This window comes from Bison bison, unplaced genomic scaffold, assembly GCF_000754665.1.
Source record: "Bison bison bison isolate TAMUID 2011002044 unplaced genomic scaffold, Bison_UMD1.0 scf7180017864268, whole genome shotgun sequence".
Lineage (NCBI taxonomy): Eukaryota > Metazoa > Chordata > Mammalia > Artiodactyla > Bovidae > Bison > Bison bison.
The window spans coordinates 368,786-387,553 of NW_011494840.1; the positions used below are offsets into that span (position 1 = coordinate 368,786).

At 40.1% G+C, this 18,768-nt stretch overlaps 1 protein-coding gene across 2 annotated transcripts in view; it reads right to left on the minus strand.

Annotated features, from left to right (window-relative positions):
* LOC104994831 (chromosome unknown open reading frame, human C6orf57) overlaps positions 1-18,768 on the minus strand; it is a 43,951-nt gene that overhangs the window by 17,040 nt on the left and 8,143 nt on the right. For both annotated transcript variants that reach the window (XM_010848497.1, XM_010848496.1), the window contains exon 2: positions 4,120-4,269. In XM_010848497.1, the coding sequence (XP_010846799.1) occupies positions 4,120-4,269 (150 nt within the window). The remainder of the gene's footprint in view (positions 1-4,119; positions 4,270-18,768) is intronic.

An 18,768-nucleotide genomic window follows, 5' to 3' on the forward strand; every position in this document is an offset into this window, starting at 1 on the left:
CAACCCTGAATATTCATTGGAAGGACTGATGCTGAAGCTGAAGCTCCAATACTTCAGCCACCCAATGAGAAAGTCGACTCACTGGAAAAGACCCTGATGGTGGGAAAGACTGAAGGCACAAGGAGAAGGGTGGCAGAGGATAAGATGGTTAGATAGCATCACGGACTCGATGGACATGAAACTGAGCAAACTCTGGGAGATAGTGAAGGACAGGGATGTCTGGCATACTGCAGTCCATGGGGTCGCAGAGACTTGGACACGACTTGGGGATTGAATGACAATAGAATGGAAAAGAGGAGGTGAATTTAAGAGATGTTAAGAAAGTAGAACCAAAAAGACTTGGTTAGGGATTGGATCCAGGCCACAGGAAGAGGCAGGAGTGAAGGATTATCCCCAGATTTCAGGGTTGGTGACTGAGTTGATGGGGTATAATGGGAATCCAGAAGGAAGAGGACTGGAGCAGGACTGGTGGAAGGGAACACTGAGAAGAGGATGAGTTCAGTTTTAGATGTATTAATTTGAAATATATCTGGAATATGCAAAGACGTTGCAATTGTAGGTGGAGCAGCTCAGGAGGGAGGTGTGACTAAAGGTATAAATGTGTAATCATCATCAACACACATGATACTTCAGATAATCTCAGGAAGATATGAGCTCTTTTAGGAATGTTTAGAGGGCTCAGGACAAAGATCTGGCAAATACATACATTTGGGAGTTGAGCAGATACAGAGGAGTTTAAAAAACAGACCAGGAAGAAATGTTTAAAGAAGTAGAATGAGAAACTAAAGACAGCATAACCAAAACCAAAACAGAAGATTTCCGTAAGTAGTAGTTGTTATTGTCAAAGGTTGTAGACAGTTCAGATAAAATGAAGACTGCAAAGCATCTGCTGGATTTGGTAATATATTTTCAATGTAAACTTTAATAACTCAAAAATTAAGATGAATGTCTAGCAATGTCAGACAGATGATTAACTGTTGAAATACGCTTTCTTCTTTATATCTAATATATATTTAACCATTTATAAGGGTACAATTTAGTGACATTAAATATTCACAATGCTGTATAACCATAACACTATGGTCCAAACTTTTCATCATTCCCAGTATAAACTATGTACCCACTAAATAAACTTTCCATTCCCCCTTCCCTCTAAACCTTGATGACTTCTAATCTACCTTCTGAATTTATGAATTTGCATACTCTGGGTACCTAGTATAAGTGAAATCATATAATATCTGTCCTTCTGTGTCTGTCTTGTTTCACTAAGCACAATGTTTCAAGGTCCACCCATGTTGTGGCATATATCAAAATGCCGTTCCTTTTTGGGACTGAACAGTACTTCACTACGTGTACAGAACACACTTTGTTCATCTATTCATTGATGGATGTCTAAGTTGTTTCTACCTTTTGGCTATTGTGAATATAGCATGGATGTGCGGATATCTGTTTAAGTCTCTGTTTTTAATTATTTTGGATTTATATCTAGGAGTAAAATTGCAAGGTCACATGGTAGTTCTGTATTTTACTTTTCGGGAAGTTGCAAAACTGTTTTCCATAGCAGTTGTACCATTTTACATTCCTACCAGAAACGTGTGGTTCCAATTTCTCCACACTTGTCACCATCAGTTATTATTTTCTAGTTTTTCTTAAACTACAGAGATGGTGTGAAATGGTGTGTCGCCGTGGTTTTGATTTGTATTTCCTTAATGATTAGTGATGTTAAGCATCTTTTCAAACCTATGTCAGTCATTTGTATATCTTCCTTGAAGAAATGTCTATTCGAGTTGTTTGCCCATTTTTGAATTGGGTTGTTTTTGTTGTTGAGTTGTAATTTTTTTGTATTCTGGATATTAATTCTTTTCAGATACATGATTTACAAATATTTTCCCCCATTCCATAGGTTATTTTTTTCACTTTCTTGATAATGTTCTTGGATAAACAAAATTTCTTAATTTTAATGATGTCTTATTCATGTATTTTTGTTTGTTGGTTGTCCTTTTGTTGTCACATGCACGAAATCATTGTCAAATCCAAGGACATAAAGATTTTCTCCAATTTTCTTCTAAGAGTTTTACAGTTTTGCCTCTTAAGTTTAGGTCTTTAATATACTTACAGTTAGTTTTTGAATATGGTATAAGGTAAGGATTTCATTCTTTTGCATGTGGATATCCAGTTTTCAAAGTACTGGTTGTTGAAAAGACTGTTCTTTTCACCACTGAATGGTCTCAGCACACTTGTCAAGAATTACTTAAGTATATATGTGAGGGTCTATTTCTGAGACTGCTGCTTTTGTGTGAGACACTGTAAGGAAATCGTTCCTCTCAGATTTTTGTGCTTAGCTAAAACCTTCAATGGAGAAGGCAATGGCACCTCACTCCAGTACTCTTTCCTGGAAAATCCCATGGACAGAGGAGCCTGGAAGGCTGCAGTCCATGAGGTCGCTAGGAGTCGGACATGACTGAGTGACTTCACTTTCACTTTTCACTTTCATGCATTGAAGAAGGAAATGGCAACCCACTGCAGTGTTATTGCCTGGAGAATCCCAGGGATGGGGGAGTCTGGTGGGCTGCCATCTACGGGGTCGCAAAGAGTCGGACACGACTGAAACGACTTAGCAGCAAAACCTTCAAAGAAGTTTCTGAAGGTTTAGAAGTCTCCATCATCTTGGCTGGTTGATCTCCTTATTAGACTGTGCTTGGTACAGTGACATAACTGAAATATTTCATGAGTGAGCAAAACCCCATTTTACATTCTAGAAAGAATTCCAGACACAGGTCCCTGTATCCTCCATTGGTATATTCTCACCTAGGATGCTTCACTATATAGATGGGTTACCACTCATGAAACTGGAAAAATCACACAAGCAGGGCAACCTTGCCAAAGTTAAAAAGTGGCATGTTTACATTTATGCTGTATGAAATACTACTTTTTGGATAGCTAATATTTGCACATTTTCCACAATTCAAAGGTACAAAAGGGTACAGCATGAAAACAAAGCAGTACTTTAAAAAAACCAGAGGTTTAAGACATGAGCCAAAATTTGTACATACTGAATACAAAATAACGTTTGGTCTATCATCCTTCCTCTCTAGCTGCTGCTGCTGCTGCTAAGTCGCATCAGTCGTGTCCGACTCTGTGTGACCCCATAGACGGCAACCTACCAGGCTCCCCCATCCCTGGGATTCTCCAGGCAAGAACACTGGAGTGGGTTGCCATCTCCTTCTCCAACGCATGAAAGTGAAAAGTGAAAGTGAAGTCGCTCAGTCGTGTCCAAACCTCAGCGACCCCATGGACTGCAGCCTTCCAGGCTCCTCCGTCCATGGGATTTTCCAGGCAAGAGTACTGGAGTTGGGTGTCATTGCCTTCTCCGTTTCTTTCTAGAAAACCTCTTTATTCTGCAAACTTCCCCTTCTTTCCCCAAATCACATGGTTACAGTGAGAACAACCTCTTTCATCTGTGACCCAGGCCCCTGGCCACTGGTTGACTTAGCTCTGGACACCAGATGCAAGCTGGGCCAGTGAGCTTTCTTCTTAAGAAATTTGAAATGAAGACTAAAACTGTATTCTCAGTTTGGTTATTCTCTTGAACTGAGTAGCTGCTGGGAGCAGTTACCTTCTGCCCAGTGGACTCAGAAGGGAGTATGGAGACAGAAAACAGCTCAGTACCACCAGAGACAAGAGGAGGGAGACTATCTGGTTTCCACAGTGCTTAGCCCTGAGGTCCCAGTCTTCCTTCAACGGCCAGCAGCACTACTGCCCTTGAGCCTAACCTGTTCCCTGCACCTTACTAACAACACACCCTACCTTCTGTTAAGGCTGTTTAAATAGGTTTCTGTTATTTGCATCAAAGTAGATCTTAATTCACATAGTTTTTCATGTGAATAATGGAATTGAATACATGAGCAAACATAATCAATCACTGCCAAGGGCCTGTAAAACTTTTTAAAACCCATACATATTGATGGTCAATACAGCAATTTTATTCATTGTTGAAATATTCTTTATTACTGCTAATGAAGAATTATAAACAGTAATATGTGTCTTTAATTTTTTTCTCAGTAACAGAAACACTTTCTTTGAGACCTCAAAAATTGAGAGGAGTTTAACTATACTCACTTGTCAGTGGTTCCTTCTCTAAACTGGAATCTTCTGGCGCATCAAAACGACCTTCTGGTAACTTTGGCTTCTTAAGAGGTTGTTTGCTAGGTTCAGGTTTTCCTCCTTGAGAACTTATTTTCCTCAAAGAATTACACAGAAGGGGTGATCCTGGCAGAGGGAAGACAGTGAAAAAACAGAAGCTGTTCATTTATTCTACTCCAAAATTTAATACTTTTAATTACTTGTTTTAACCTTATACATTCACATTTATCAAAATTTAAAAATACAAAAGGAAATATAGTGACAATTCTTCCTTTTGCCCCTATCTTTCAGACAGCCAGTTTCCTTCTTTGGAGGCAACCGATGCTATCAATTTGAAAAGAAGAGCTGTGAAATAAGCTAATCACTATCAAAATTGTAAAAACTATTTTGATTCCTATTTGAAACAATGCCCAAAATACCAAGAATCAGGTCACTAAGAGTAACTAAGTAGTAGGAACTTTTAAATGATAATACTTAGTATTTAAATTTCAAGATGTCACAAGGAATTGTATTTAGGACTCTTAAATTCTAATAATGGTCCTCTTTTTCTGTAAATTAAACATTTTTAAATGTACCAGGCACCTGTTGTTGCTGTTGCTTTAGTCATTAAGTCATGTCTGACTCTTGCGACCCATAGAGTGGAGTCTGCCAGGCTCCTATGTCTATGGGATTCTCCAGGCAAGAATACTGGAATGGGTTGCCATTCCCTTCTCCAGGGGGTCTTCCCAACTCAGGGATAAAACCCATGTCTCCTGCATTGGCAGGTAGATTGTTTACCACCAAGCAACCCACTGGGCACCTGCAATGTATAAATGTGATCACTTTCTATGTTACAATGAGAAAGGTAAGTTTTCAGAATATTCATTGGAAGGACTGATGCTGAAGCTGAAGGTCCAACAGTTTGGCCACCTGATGGGAGGAAGTGACTCATTGGAAAAGACCCTGATGCTGGGACAGACTGGGGGCTGGAGAAGGGGACGACAGAGGATGAGATGGTTGGATGGCATCACCGACTCAATGGACATGAGTTTGAGTAAACTCCGGGAGTTGGTAATGGACAGGGAGGCCTGGTGTGCTGCAGTCCATGGATTGTAAAGAGATGGACACAACTGAGCGACTGAACCACAACAACAAAAGTTTTCAGTATTATGGAAGTTATCCAACCCTTATTGAGATAAATCTTCAATGAGGGCAAAACCACTCTGAAAAACAACCTCTGGGAGTGGCGGGGGGGGGGGGGGGGCGGGGGGCAGGCAGGGTTTCAAGTCTGTGAAGGAATGGCTTTAGAGACAGAGGTGGGTACTAGTTCCAGTCACACCACTGTGGCAGCACTTCAATGGCCCTGAAATAGGGTGAGAACCTAATATTCAGAATCTTTGTGTGGGTTAGGTCAGATGCTGGGAGAATTAGGTAGCAAATGGAATTGAGATTGCTAATCAGATGACCCTGATCTAGGGAGACTGTCCTGAACGATCTGAGTGGGTCTACTTTAATCACAAGGGTCCTTAAAAGGGGAAGAGAGAATTAGAAAAGAGAACCAGAGAGGGGGCAGTAGGAGACAGACCTGAAGATGTTGCTGACTCCAATGATGAAGGAAAGGGCCACCAAGACAAGGAAATTGGGCAGCCTCTGGGAGTTGGAAGAGGGAGGAAACGGATTCTCCCCAGGAGCTTCCAGAAGAAACACAACCCTATCACCTTGGTTTCCACACAGAGAGGCCCATTTCAGATTCCTCACCTCCAGAACTGTTAAGGGTTTTTAAGCCACTGAGTGTGTGGTATTTCATTATACCAATAATAGGAAACTAACTGCTTACTAGTTGTTTGATCCTTGTCAAGTTATTTTCCCTTTTAAAATCCATTTCTTCCCTCTCTAAATTGAAGATAATAGTACCTATCTCATGAGATGACTAAATAGGGCAATTCATTAAAAGCACCTAGCATAGTGACAAATTGTATCTATTATTATTATAGAATTATCTAGAAGCTCCTGGTAGTATTACAAATAATTAGAATTTTCTTTCATTACATGTATTTTATTCATTTTCTAACAATCACTACATTATCCTACCCCTGCTTTAAAAAATTATATATATATACATATATATATACACACACACACGCAAATATACACACATAAAACTATTTGTATGTATGTATGTATGTGTGTGTGTGTCTGTTTGTGTATACGTATATACCTTCCACAGCCAATTTGGAATTTACATGACTTGTTTGCAAGATTACAAAAAGTTAACATCACAAACTACATTAACAATTTCAAAATAATACACTCTGCATATCCACTGCATGGATCTCAGTGACTGACAACATTGCTGACTCTCTGAATGACCAACTGTAATGCAAATTAAAATTAGTCTTCTTCCTCAATGAAAGGGCCCATAAAATTCAACGAGTAAGAAAATAAATATAGTGAGAATAAGATGGTGGAGGGGTAGGTGGACGTGGAATACATCTCTATCTGTGGAAACATCAAGAATACACCTTCAGACACAGAAGTGCATCAGTCCTTCCAATGAATATTCAGGGTTGATTTCTTTTAGGATGGACTGGTTTGATCTTCTTGCAGGCCAAGAAACTCTCAAGAGTCCTCCAGCACCACAATTTGCAAGCACTAATTCTTTGGAGCTCAGCCTTCTTTATGGTCCAACTCTCACATCTATCATGACTAATGGAAAACCATAACTTTGACTACACACGCCTTTGTTGGCAAAGTGACGTCTCCACTTTTTAATATGCTGTCCAGGTTTGTCACAGCTCTTCTTCCAAGGAGTAAGTGCCTTTAATTTTGTGCCTGCAGTCACCGTCTACAGTGATCATGGAACCCAAGAAAATAAAATGTCACTGTTTCCACTTTTTCTTCATCTATTTGCTATGAAATGATGGGACTGGATGCTATGATCTTTTTTTTTGAATGCTGAGTTTTAAGCCAGCTTTTTCACTCTCCTCTTTCACCCTCATCAAGAGGCTCTTTAGTTTCTCTTCACTTCCTACCATTAGAAAGGTATTATCTGCATATCTGAGGTTGTTTACATTTCTCCCAGCAACCTTGATTCCAGCTTATGACTTATTATTCAATCCAGCATTTTGCATGATGTAACTGGCATATAAGTTAAATAAGTAGAGTGACAATATACAGCCTTGATGTACTTCACTCTTGATTTTGAACTAGTCCATTGTTGCATGTCTGGTTCTAACTATTGCTTCTTTACCTGCATATTGCTCTCTGAAGAGACAGTTATGATGGACTGGCAGTACTCAGTTGAGTTCAGTTGCTCAGTCTTGTCGGACTCTTTGCCACCCCATGGACTGTAGCACGCCAGGCCTCCTTGTCCATCACCAACGCCCGGTGTTTACTCAAACTCATGTCCATTGAGTTGGTGGTGCTATCCAACCACCTCATCCTCTGTTGTACCCTTCTCCTCCTGCTTTCAGTCTTTCCCAGCATCATGGTCTTTTCAAATCAATCAGCTCTTCGTATCAAGTGGCCAAAATATTGGAGTTTCAGCTTCAGCATCAGTCCTTCCGATGAATATTAAGAACTGATTTCCTTAAGAATGGATCTTCCTGCAGTCCAAGGGACTATCAAGAGTCTTCTCCAACACCACAGTTCAAAAGCATCAATTCTTTGGTGCTCAGTTCTCTTTATATTCCAACTCTCACATCCATACATGACTATTGGAAAAACCATAGCCGTGACTAGATGGACCTTTGTTGGAAAGCAATGTCTCTGCTTTTTAATATGTTGTCTAGATTGGTTGTAACTTTTCTTTAAAGGAGTGTCTTTTAATTTCATGGCTGCAGTTACCATATGCAGTGATATTGGAGCCCCTAAAAACAGTCTGCTGTTTCCCCATCTATTTGCCATGAGTAACAGACCAGATGCCGTGATCTTAGTTTTCTGAATGCTGAGCTTTAAGCCAACTTTTTCACTCTCCTCTTTCACTTTCATCAAGAGGCTCTTTAGTTCTTCTTCACTTTCTGCCATAAGGGTGGTGTCATCTGCATATCTGAGGTTATTGATATTTCTCCTGGCAATATTGATTCCAGCTTCTGTTTCATTCAGCCCAGCGTTTCTCATGATGTACTCTGCAGAGAAGTTAAATAAACAGGCTGACAATATACAGCTCTGAGATACTCCTTTTCCTATTTGGAACCAGTCTGTTTTCTAGGTCCAGTTTTAACTGTTGCTGCCTGACCTGCATACAGATTTCTCAAGAGGCAGGTTAGATGGTCTGGTATTCCCATCTCTTTCAGAATTTTCCAGTTTGTGGTGATCCACACAGTCAAAGGCATTGGCACAGTCAATAAAGCAGAAGTGTTCTGGAACTCTCTTGCTTTTTTGATGATCCAATGGATGTTAGCAATTTGATCTCTGGTTCCTCTGCCTTTTCTAAAACCAGCTTGAACATCTGGAAGTTCATGACTCATGTATTGCTGAAACCTGGCTTGGAGAATTTTGAGTATTACTTTACTAGCATGTGAGATGAGTGAAACTGTGCAGTAGTTTGAGCATTCTTTGGCATTGCCTTTCTTTGGGACTGGAATGAAAACTGACCTTTTCCAGTCCTGTGGCCACTGCTGAGTTTTCCAAATTTGCTGGTTATTGAGTGTAGCACTTCCACAGCATCATCTTTTAGGATTTAAAATAGCTCCACTGGAATTCCTTCACCTCCACCAGCTTTGTAAGGCCCACTTGACTTCGCATTCCAGGATGTCTGGCTCTAGGTGAGTAATCACACCATCATGATTATCTGGGTCATGAAGATCTTTTTTGTATAGGTCTTCTGTGTATTCTTGCCACTTCTTCTTAATATCTTCTGCTTCTGTTAGGTCCATACCATTTCTAATCTTTATCGAGCCCATCTTTGCATGAAATGCTCCCTTGGTATCTCACATTTTTTTTGGAGAGATCTCTAGTGTTTCCCATTCTATTGTTTTCCTCTATTTCTCTGCATTGATCGCTGAGGAAGGCTTTCTTTTTTAATTTTTAAACTTTACATAATTGTATTAGTTTTGCCAACTATCAAAATGAATCCGCCACAGGTATACATGTGTTCCCCATCCTGAACCCTCCTCCCTCCCCATACCATCCCTCTGGGTCGTCCCAGTTCACTAGCCCCAAGCATCCAGTATCGTGCATCGAACCTGGACTGGCATCTCATTTCATACATGATATTTTACATGTTTCAATGCCATTCTCCCAAATCTTCCCACCCTCTCCCTCTCCCATAGAGTCCATAAGACTGTTCTATACATCAATGTCTCTTTTGCTGTCTTGTACACAGGGTTATTGTTACCATCTTTCTAAATTCCATATATATGCGTTATTATACTGTATTGGTGTTTTTCCTTCTGGCTTACTTCACTCTGTATAATAGGCTCCAGTTTCATCCACCTCATTAGAACTGATTCAAATGTTTTCTTTTTAATGGCTGAGTAATACTCCATTGTGTATATGTACCACTGCTTTCTTATCCATTTATCTGCTGATGGACATCTAGGTTGCTTCCATGTCTTGGCTATTATAAACAGTGCTGCGATGAACACTGGGGTACACGTGTCTCTTTCCCTTCTGGTTTCCTCAGTGTGTATGCTCAGCAGTGGGACTGCTGGATCATAAGGCAGTTCTATTTCCAGTTTTTTAAGGAATCTCCACACTGTTCTCCATGGTGGCTGTACTAGTCTGCATTCCCACCAACAGTGTAAGAGGGTTCCCTTTTCTCCACACCCTCTCCAGCATTTATTATTTGTAGACTTTTGGATTGCAGCCATTCTGACTGGCGTGAAATGGTACCTCATAGTGGTTTTTATTTGCATTTCTCTGATGATGAGTGATGTTGAGCATCTTTTCATGTGTTTGTTAACCATCTGTATGTCTTCTTTGGAGAAATGTCTATTTAGTTCTTTGGCCCATTTTTTGATTGGGTCATTTATTTTTCTGGAGTTGAGCTGTAGGAGTTGCTTGTATATTTTTGAGATTAGTTGTCAGTTGTTTCATTTGCTATTATTTTCTCCCATTCTGAAGGCTGTCTTTTCACCTTGCTAATAGTTTCCTTTGATGTGCAGAAGCTTTTAAGGTTAATTAGGTCCCATTTGTTTATTTTTGCTTTTATTTCCAATATTCTGGGAGGTGGGTCATAGAGGATCCTGCTGTGAAACAGGCCAATATCACTGATGAACATAGATGCAAAAATCCTTAACAAAATTCTAGCAATCAGAATCCAACAACACATTAAAAAGATCATACAACATGACCAAGTGGGCTTTATCCCAGGGATGCAAGGATTCTTCAATATCCACAAATCAATGAATGTAATACACCACATTAACAAATTGAAAAATAAAAACCATATGATTATCTCAATAGATGCAGAGAAAGCCTTTGACAAAATTCAACACCCATTTATGATAAAAACTCTCCAGATAGCAGGAATAGAAGGAACATACCTCAACATAATAAAAGCTATATATGACAAACCCACAGCAAACATTATCCTCAATGAGGAAGGCTTTCTTATCTCTCCTTGGTATTCTTTGGAACTCTGCATTCAGATGGGCATATCTTTCCTTTTCTCCTTTGCTTTTGGCTTCTCTTCTTTTCACAGGTATTTTTAAGGCCTCCTCAGACAGCCATTTTGCTTTTTTGCATTTCTTTTTCTTGGTGATGGTCTTGATCCTTGTCTCCTGTACAAGGTCATGAACCTCTGTCCACAGTTCATCAGGCACTGTGTCTGTCAGATTTAGTCCCTTAAATCTATTTCTTACTTCCACTGTATAATTGTAAGGGATTTGATTTAGGTCATACCTGAGTGGTCTAGTGGTTTCCCCCACTTTCTTCAATTTCAGTCTGATTTTGGCAATAAGGAGTTCATGATCTGAGCCACAGTCAGCTCCCGGTTGTGTTTTTGCTGACTGTATAGAGCTTCTCCACCTTTGGCTGCAAAGAATATAATCAGTCTGATTTCAGTATTGACCATCTGGTGGTGTATATGTGTAGAGTCTTCTCTTGTGTTGTTGGAAGAGGGTGTTTGCTACGACCAGTGCATTCTCTTGGCAGAACTCTATTAGTCTTTGTCCTGCTTCATTCTGTACTCCAAGGCCAAACTTGCCTGTTACTCCAGATGTTTCTTAACTTCCTACTTTTGCATTCCAGTCTCCTATAATGAAAAGGACATCTTTTTTGGGTGTTTGTTAGTTCTAGTAGGTCTTGTAGGTCCTTATAGAACTGTTCATCTTCTTCATATTACTGGTTAGGGCATAGACTTGGATTACCATGCTATTGAATGGTTTGCCTTGGAAAAGAACCAAGATCATTCTGTAGCTTTTGAGATTGCGTTCAAGTACTGCACTTCGCACTCTTTTGTTGACTATGATGGCTACTCCATTTCTTTTACAGGATTCTTGCCCACAATAGTAGATATAATTTAACTCAGGTCATCTGAGTTAAATTCACCCATTCCAGCCCATTTTAGTCCGCTGATTCCTAAAATGTTAATGTTCACTCTTGCCATCTCCTGTTTGACCACTTCCAATTTGCCTTGATTCATGGACCTATGCCTTGATTCCAGGTTCCTATGCAATATTACTTTTTACAGCATTGGATCTTGCTTCCATCACCAGTCACATCCACAACCAGGCGTTGTCTTTGCTTTGGCTCCATCTCTTCATTCTTTCTGGAGTTACTTCTCCGCTGATCTCCAGAAGCATATTGGGCACCTACCAACCTGGGGAGTTCATCTTTCAGTGTCCTATCTTTTTGCCTTTCTTACTGTTCATGGATGGGATTCTCAAGGCAGGAATACTGAAGTGGTTTGCCATTTCCTTGTTCAGTGGACCACATTTTGTCAGAACTCTCCACCATGACCTATCTGTCCTGGGTGGCCCTACACGGCATGGCTCATAGTTTCATTGAGTTAGACAAGGCTGTGGTCCACATGATTAGATTGGTTAGTTTTCTGTGATTGTGGTTTTCAGTCTGGTAGTACTAGGAATTCTTTTTTTTTTTTTTAAATAGAGCTCTTTGTAACTCCAATTCTAATAATACCTTTTAGAATTAGAGATATCTCACATGTATAATGTGTACACGGACATAAACAAGCTAGAGAATTTCTCACAGTTTGTTGTGATCGAGTCACAGGCTTTAGTGTAGTCAATGAAGTATAAGTAGATGTTTTTCTGGAACTCCCTTGCTTTTTCCATGATTTAACGAATGTTGGCAATTTGATCTGTGGTTCCTCTGCTTCTTCAAAACCCAGCTTATACATCTGGAAGTTCTTGGTTTATGTACTGCTGAAGCTTAACTTGAAGGATTTTGAGCATTACCTTGCTAGCATGTGAAATCAGAGCAAACATATGGTAGTTTGAGCATTCTTTGGCATTGCCCTTCTCTGGGACTGGAATGAAAACTGATCTTTGCCAGTCCCGTGGCCACTACTGAGTTTTCCAAATTTGCTGGCATATTTAGTGCAGCACGTTTACAGCATCATGTTTTAGGATTTTAAATACCTCAGCTGGAATTGTGTCACCTCCATTAGCTTGTTTGTAGTGATGCTTCCTAAGGCCCGCTTGATTTCACTGCAGAATGCCTGGCTCTAGGTGAGTGACTCTACCATATGGTTATCTGGGTCATTAATAATTTTCTTATATAGTTCTTCTGTGTATTCTTTCCATCACTTCTTAATCTCTTCTGCTTCTGTTATTAATAGTTCTTTACCATTTCTTTTATCACTTCCATCCTTGTAAGAAATGTTCCCTTGGTATCTCTAATTTTCCTGAATAGATCTCTAGTCTTTCCCATTCTATGGTTTTCCTCTATTTCTTTGAATTATTCACTGAAGAATGCCTTCTTATCTCTCCTTGCTGTTCTCTGGAACTGTGCATTCTGTTGGATGTATCTTTCCCTTGCCTTTCACTTCTCCTTTCTGCAGCTATTTGTAAAGCCTCCTCAGACCACCATTTTGCCTTCCTGCATTTCTTTTTCTTGGGATGGTTTTGTTCACTGCCTCCTCTACAATGTTACAAACCTCTGTCCATAGTTCTGAAGGCAATGGGTCTACCTCAACATCTAATCTCTTGAGCCTAATTGTCACCTCCACTGTATAAGCATAAGGATTTTATTTAGGTCACCTGAATGGTCTAGTGATTTTCCCTACTTTCTTCAATTGAAGCCTGAATTTTCAATAAGGTAGGGAAGGACATGGCAACCCACTCCAATATTCTTGTCTGGAGAATTCCATGGAGAGAAGAGCCTGGTGTACTACAGTTCATGGGGTCACAAAAATTTGGACACAACTGACTGACTTAACACACTTTGAAATAAGGAGCTCATGAACTGAACCACAGTCAGCTCCAGGTCTTGTTTTTGGTAAGTGTATGCTACTGCTGCTGCTGCTGAATCGCTTCAGTCGTGTCCGACTCTGTGTGGCCCCATAGACGGAAGCCCACCAGGCTTCCCCGTCCCTGGGATTCTCCAGGCAAGAACACTGGAGTGTCCTTCTCCAATGCATGAAAGTGAAAAGTGAAAGGGAAGTCGCTCAGTCGTGTCCGACTCTTAGCGACCCCATGGACTACAGCCTACCAGGCTCCTCCATCCATGGGATTTTCCAGGCAAGAGTACTGGAGTGGGGTGCCATTGCCTTCTCCGTTGGTAAGTGTATGGTATGTTTCAAATTTTCTATAAATTCAGAAGCATTTATGCAAAAATAAAAATGGCACAAAATCCCTGGCTATCAAGTATAACACAGACAAAATCTGAAGCTAAAATTTTGCTTCTTAAATGATGCAGATATACGACAGTAAACAATAAAAGTAATATTATGCCTTAGGTGCCAATGTGCCAGGCACTGTGTTAGGAGCTGGAAAAAATGTCAACTTATTTGTATGAGTATAATTGCGATTTATAATAATTCTGTTTAGCATGAACATGATCATTTTCTGGAAAAGTGACACTGGGCAGATGTGGTAGAGACTGTGCAGTGTGTCCAGCAGCCGAGCTGCTTTCTACCCTTCCAATGAGTTCCAGAATGCCCACTCCCACTGTCTGTGATCAAGCTGAGCAACAGGCCACTCACTTAGGGATCACATATCCCAGCCTTCCCTGTAGCCAAGCAGCCACATGTCCAAGTTGTGGCCAGTGGGCTGGGTTAGGAAAAACATGTGCAAATTTTAGGCCACCTCAATTTTGCAACAAATCAATTGCCCTGGATTTCTTTTTCCATTCCCTTAGACTGTAATGTGGACAGTGCAGTGACCCGCCTGTAAGGGTTACAAGGAAAAGCCAAAAGATCAGATTTCTCAAGGTGCTCTCAGACACGGAACCATAAACAGAACCATTTTTGTATCAGGTAGACGTGTGACAAAATGCAGAGGAAAAGAACTTCTCTAATTTTTGCACAGTACATGATTAGACAGGACACTGGGCTCCTTTACAGAAATGAGGAAATTCATCATAAAGCTCACATCTTCTTTTTCAAGGGATGCTTTGGCCTTATCCAAAGCCTATTTACAATTGTGTCTATAAGAACATTACAGGCAAGAAGATGACTTTCTAAGAGAACTAATAAAAGCAAAGGGAAAGAGTAAATTGTCACTAAAAAATAAAAATTACTTTTCAAAACTTCTGTTCTAGCAATTTGATAGAGATGCCCAAACCCTACAGCCAAAATCATCCAAAAAGGTTAAAAAAAAAAAAAAAATAAATATATATGTGTGTGTGTGTGTGTGTGTGTGTACACATACACACAAAAAAACATTCCTAAATCCGAGAAAGAAATGTTAAGAAAGGAAATAATGATTAAGAGTATCAAAGCATTCCTGTAAGATAAAGAGTTAAGCTGGTATATAACCTGGGTCTTTCTCCCCTAGAGTTTAGTGTACAGAGGTCTCAGGACAGCTGGGAGAGCACAGTTTTTTGAACCCAAGCAAAATAAAAAGCCTACTAGAGGCCAGAACCCAGGAAGGGTCATGCACTGAGTAAAGAGAGGGATTTGGAAGATTTTTAAACATGCATATAGCTACCTGGGGAAGATCTTATTAAAATGCAGATTCTTAATAGGTTTGGTATGACCTAAGAGTCTGCATTTTAACAAGTTCCAAGGTGATGCTCCCGTTGCTGGTCCAAAGAGCAAGGGACTAGAAGACAAATTCTAGTTAATGAACACCTTTGTTCTGTGTAACGATGTTAAAAAGGGAGCCCCTCTTGATATTTTGAAGCCACTGGTTGACCATATCTGTGTTTATGTCAGATTACACACTATGTGCAAGGTTCAAAGACCCTCAGGGGAGCATCTTTCTATAAAGTGGATTAAAGTCTGAAGTTGAAGTGCTTTCACACACATGGCAGAAGCAAATCCTCTGAGGACAAATAGTTTTTCAATTCACGTCTTATGGAAGTCTCAAAGAGGGAATACCAATAAAACATTCAAGGAAACAAGCTATTATATGCCAAATCAACAAACAACAGAGCTAGGACCATAAAGATCTATACACTGAAATCAAAATTAAAATAAGTAATACATTTAAGGGAATAAAAATGGAGCCAAAGAGAAAAATGAGTAAGAGACTGTGAATTCACTAGGCCAATAATTAAACAAACAAACAAACAAACAAAAAAACCCCAACCCCCAACAACCACAAATTTAAAGTTCAATAAAAGGCCTAAATAGCAGAATAGATACAGCTGAAAAGACTTAGTGGCCCAGAATAAAGTTCTGAAGAAATTATACAGAAAAAAGCATAGCAACAAGGAGACAAAAATAACACAAGTGATGTTAAAATACTTGGAGGATAAAATGAGGGCTAACAAATGTTTGTTTAATCATAGTTCCAGAAGGAAATAATGAAAAGACCAGGAGACGTCCAACAGACAGGAATCTTCAGATGTAGGAAACACAGAGAGCAGCAAGTAAAAAGAAAAATTAAGTAAGTATGATGAAGAAGCCAACATCAAAGGAAGATATAAAAAGTAGCTAGGTAAAGGAGAGATTACTAATAAAGGAACAAACATTAGACAAGAGGACCTCCCAATAGCTATAAAGAAAGCCAGAAGAGATAGAGCTGTGAGACAATGATACGTTTATTGAAACAACCTTGCAAGAACGAGAGAAATAAACCATATTTTCACATTAAAAATAAAATACATGCTTAAAAAAAAAAGCACTGAGAAACTTTATCACAAGACTATTACCAAAGGGAACTTCTAAACAATGTACTGTAAGAAACTGATTCAAGAAGTAAAGTGTGAGATAAAAAGAGAAAAATAGAAGTTTTAAACATTGACTATATAAAAATGTAATATGTTGATTTGTGTTACTACACAATTCTACCCTAACATATACACAAGAAAACATACAGACACACACACACACCCCTAAAAGGCTGAACAACAGAGTAGGAGGGTGAATGAATTCAAAGCGTTTCTAAGCTTTGTACTGTTTAGGAGGAACATGAAGATATTAATTAACTTCAACTTCCTCAAGCATGCATTCAGATTTCAAGAGTAACCGATAAAAAGCAATGTGTATCTTTGAAATCACAGAGGAAAAAAATGAAAGAAGAAAACATTTAATTGAAAGTATGACAAATAGAAGGTACAAAGAATGAGATGGCAGAAATAAGGTCAATTTTATCAGTTAATATACAGTAAGTCCCCTATATACAAAAGAGTTCCAGTCTGAGAGTGTTGGTAAGTCCTACTTGTTCGTAAGTCCAACAGAGATCAGCTGGTAAAGAATCCACCTGCAATGCAAGACATGATTCCTGGGTTGGGAAGATCCCCTGGAGAAGGGATAGGCTACCCACTCTAGTATTCTTGGGCCTCCCAGGTGGCTCAGATGGTAAAGAATCCACCCACAGTGTGGGAGACCTGGGTTCAATCCCTGAGTTGGGAAGATCTCCTGGAGGAGGGCATGGCAACCTACTCCAGTATTCTTGCCTGAGGAATCCCCATGGACAGAGGAGCCTGGTGGGCTAGTCCATGAGGTTGCAAAGAGTTGAACACACTGACATGACTCAGTGACTAAGCACAACATACAGTAAGTCCCCTACATACCAAAGTTCCAGTCCGAGAACGTTTGTTAAGTCCTACTTGTTTGTAAGTCCAACAAAATTAGTCTTCCCTTGTTAAAGGTAGCTTAGTTGGTAAAGAATTCACCTGTAATGCAGAAGCCCCCAGTTTGATTCCTGGGTCGGGAACATCCCCTGGAGAAGGGATAGGCTATCCACTCCAGTATTCTTGGGCTTCCTCTGTGGCCCAGCTGGTAAAGAATCCGCCTGCAATGTGGGAGACCTGGGTTCAATCGCTAGGTTGGGAAGATCCCCTGGAGAAGAGAAAGGCTACCCACTGGAGAATTTCATGGGGCTGTATAGTCCATGGGGTCGCAAAGAGTTGGACACAACTGAGCAACTTTCAGTTTTCACCCAACTATCACAGTGGGCTATATAGTACTGTACTATAAGTTTATAAAACTTCTCACAAAAATAATACATAAAAAACAAACACAAAAATAAAACATTTTTAATCTTATGGTACAATACCTTGAAAAGTATAGTATGACAGCTCAACAACTGTCATACAAGGGCTGGCATCAAGTGAAAGGCAAGAGTTACTAACTGGAGGAAGGAGAGGAGGTGGAAGATGGTAGAGCTGAAGAATCATCAGCAACAGATGCAGGGCAAGCTGCAATTTCAATCTCACCCAACGCGGATGGAACACACATTCACATCTTTGAAAGTTCACAACCTAAATATTTAGATGTAGGTGACTTATAGTGACTGCAAATGGATTGACCTCTCCAGTTAAAAGGTATATACTATCAGACTTCAAAATAAAAATTCACCAAAATCTAGTCTTATACTGTTTATATATAAGAGAATTATCATGATTCCAGTGTTATCTGTTGGATATTCCAGGCAAGAATGCTGGTGTGGGTTGCCATGCCCTTCTCCAAGAGATCTTCCCAACCCAGGAATCAAACTTGAGTCTCTGAAGTCTCCTGCGCTGCAGGCGACTTTATTCCTGGTAGAATAAAGAGTTAAATACAAAAAAGCCAAACTATACCCCACGCCCAAGGAGCCATGGCTGCGCGGGCACAGGAGGGCCTAGAGGAGCTACCCCACACTGAAGGTCAGTAAGGGCGGTGGTGAGGAGATACCCCTCGTCAAGGTTAGGAGCAGCGGCTGTGCTTTGCTGGAGCAGCCGTGAAGAGATACCCCACGCCCAAGGTAAGAGAAACCCAAGTAAGACGGTAGGTGTTGTGAGAGGGCATCAGAGGGCAAACACACTGAAACCATACTCATAGAAATCTAGTCAATCTAATCACACTAGGACCAAAGCCTTGTCTAACTCAATGAAACTAAGCCATGCCCATGGGGCAACCCAAGATGGGAAGGTCATGGTGGAGAGATCTGACAGAATGTGGTCCACTGGAGAAGGGAATGGCAAACCACTTCAGTATTCTTGCCTTGAGAACCCCATGAACAGTATGAAAAGGCAAAATGATAGGATACTGAAAGAGGAACTCCCCAGGTCAGTAGGTGCCCAATATGCTACTGGAGATCAGTGGAGATATAACTCCAGAAAGAATGAAGGGATGGAGCCAAAGCAAAA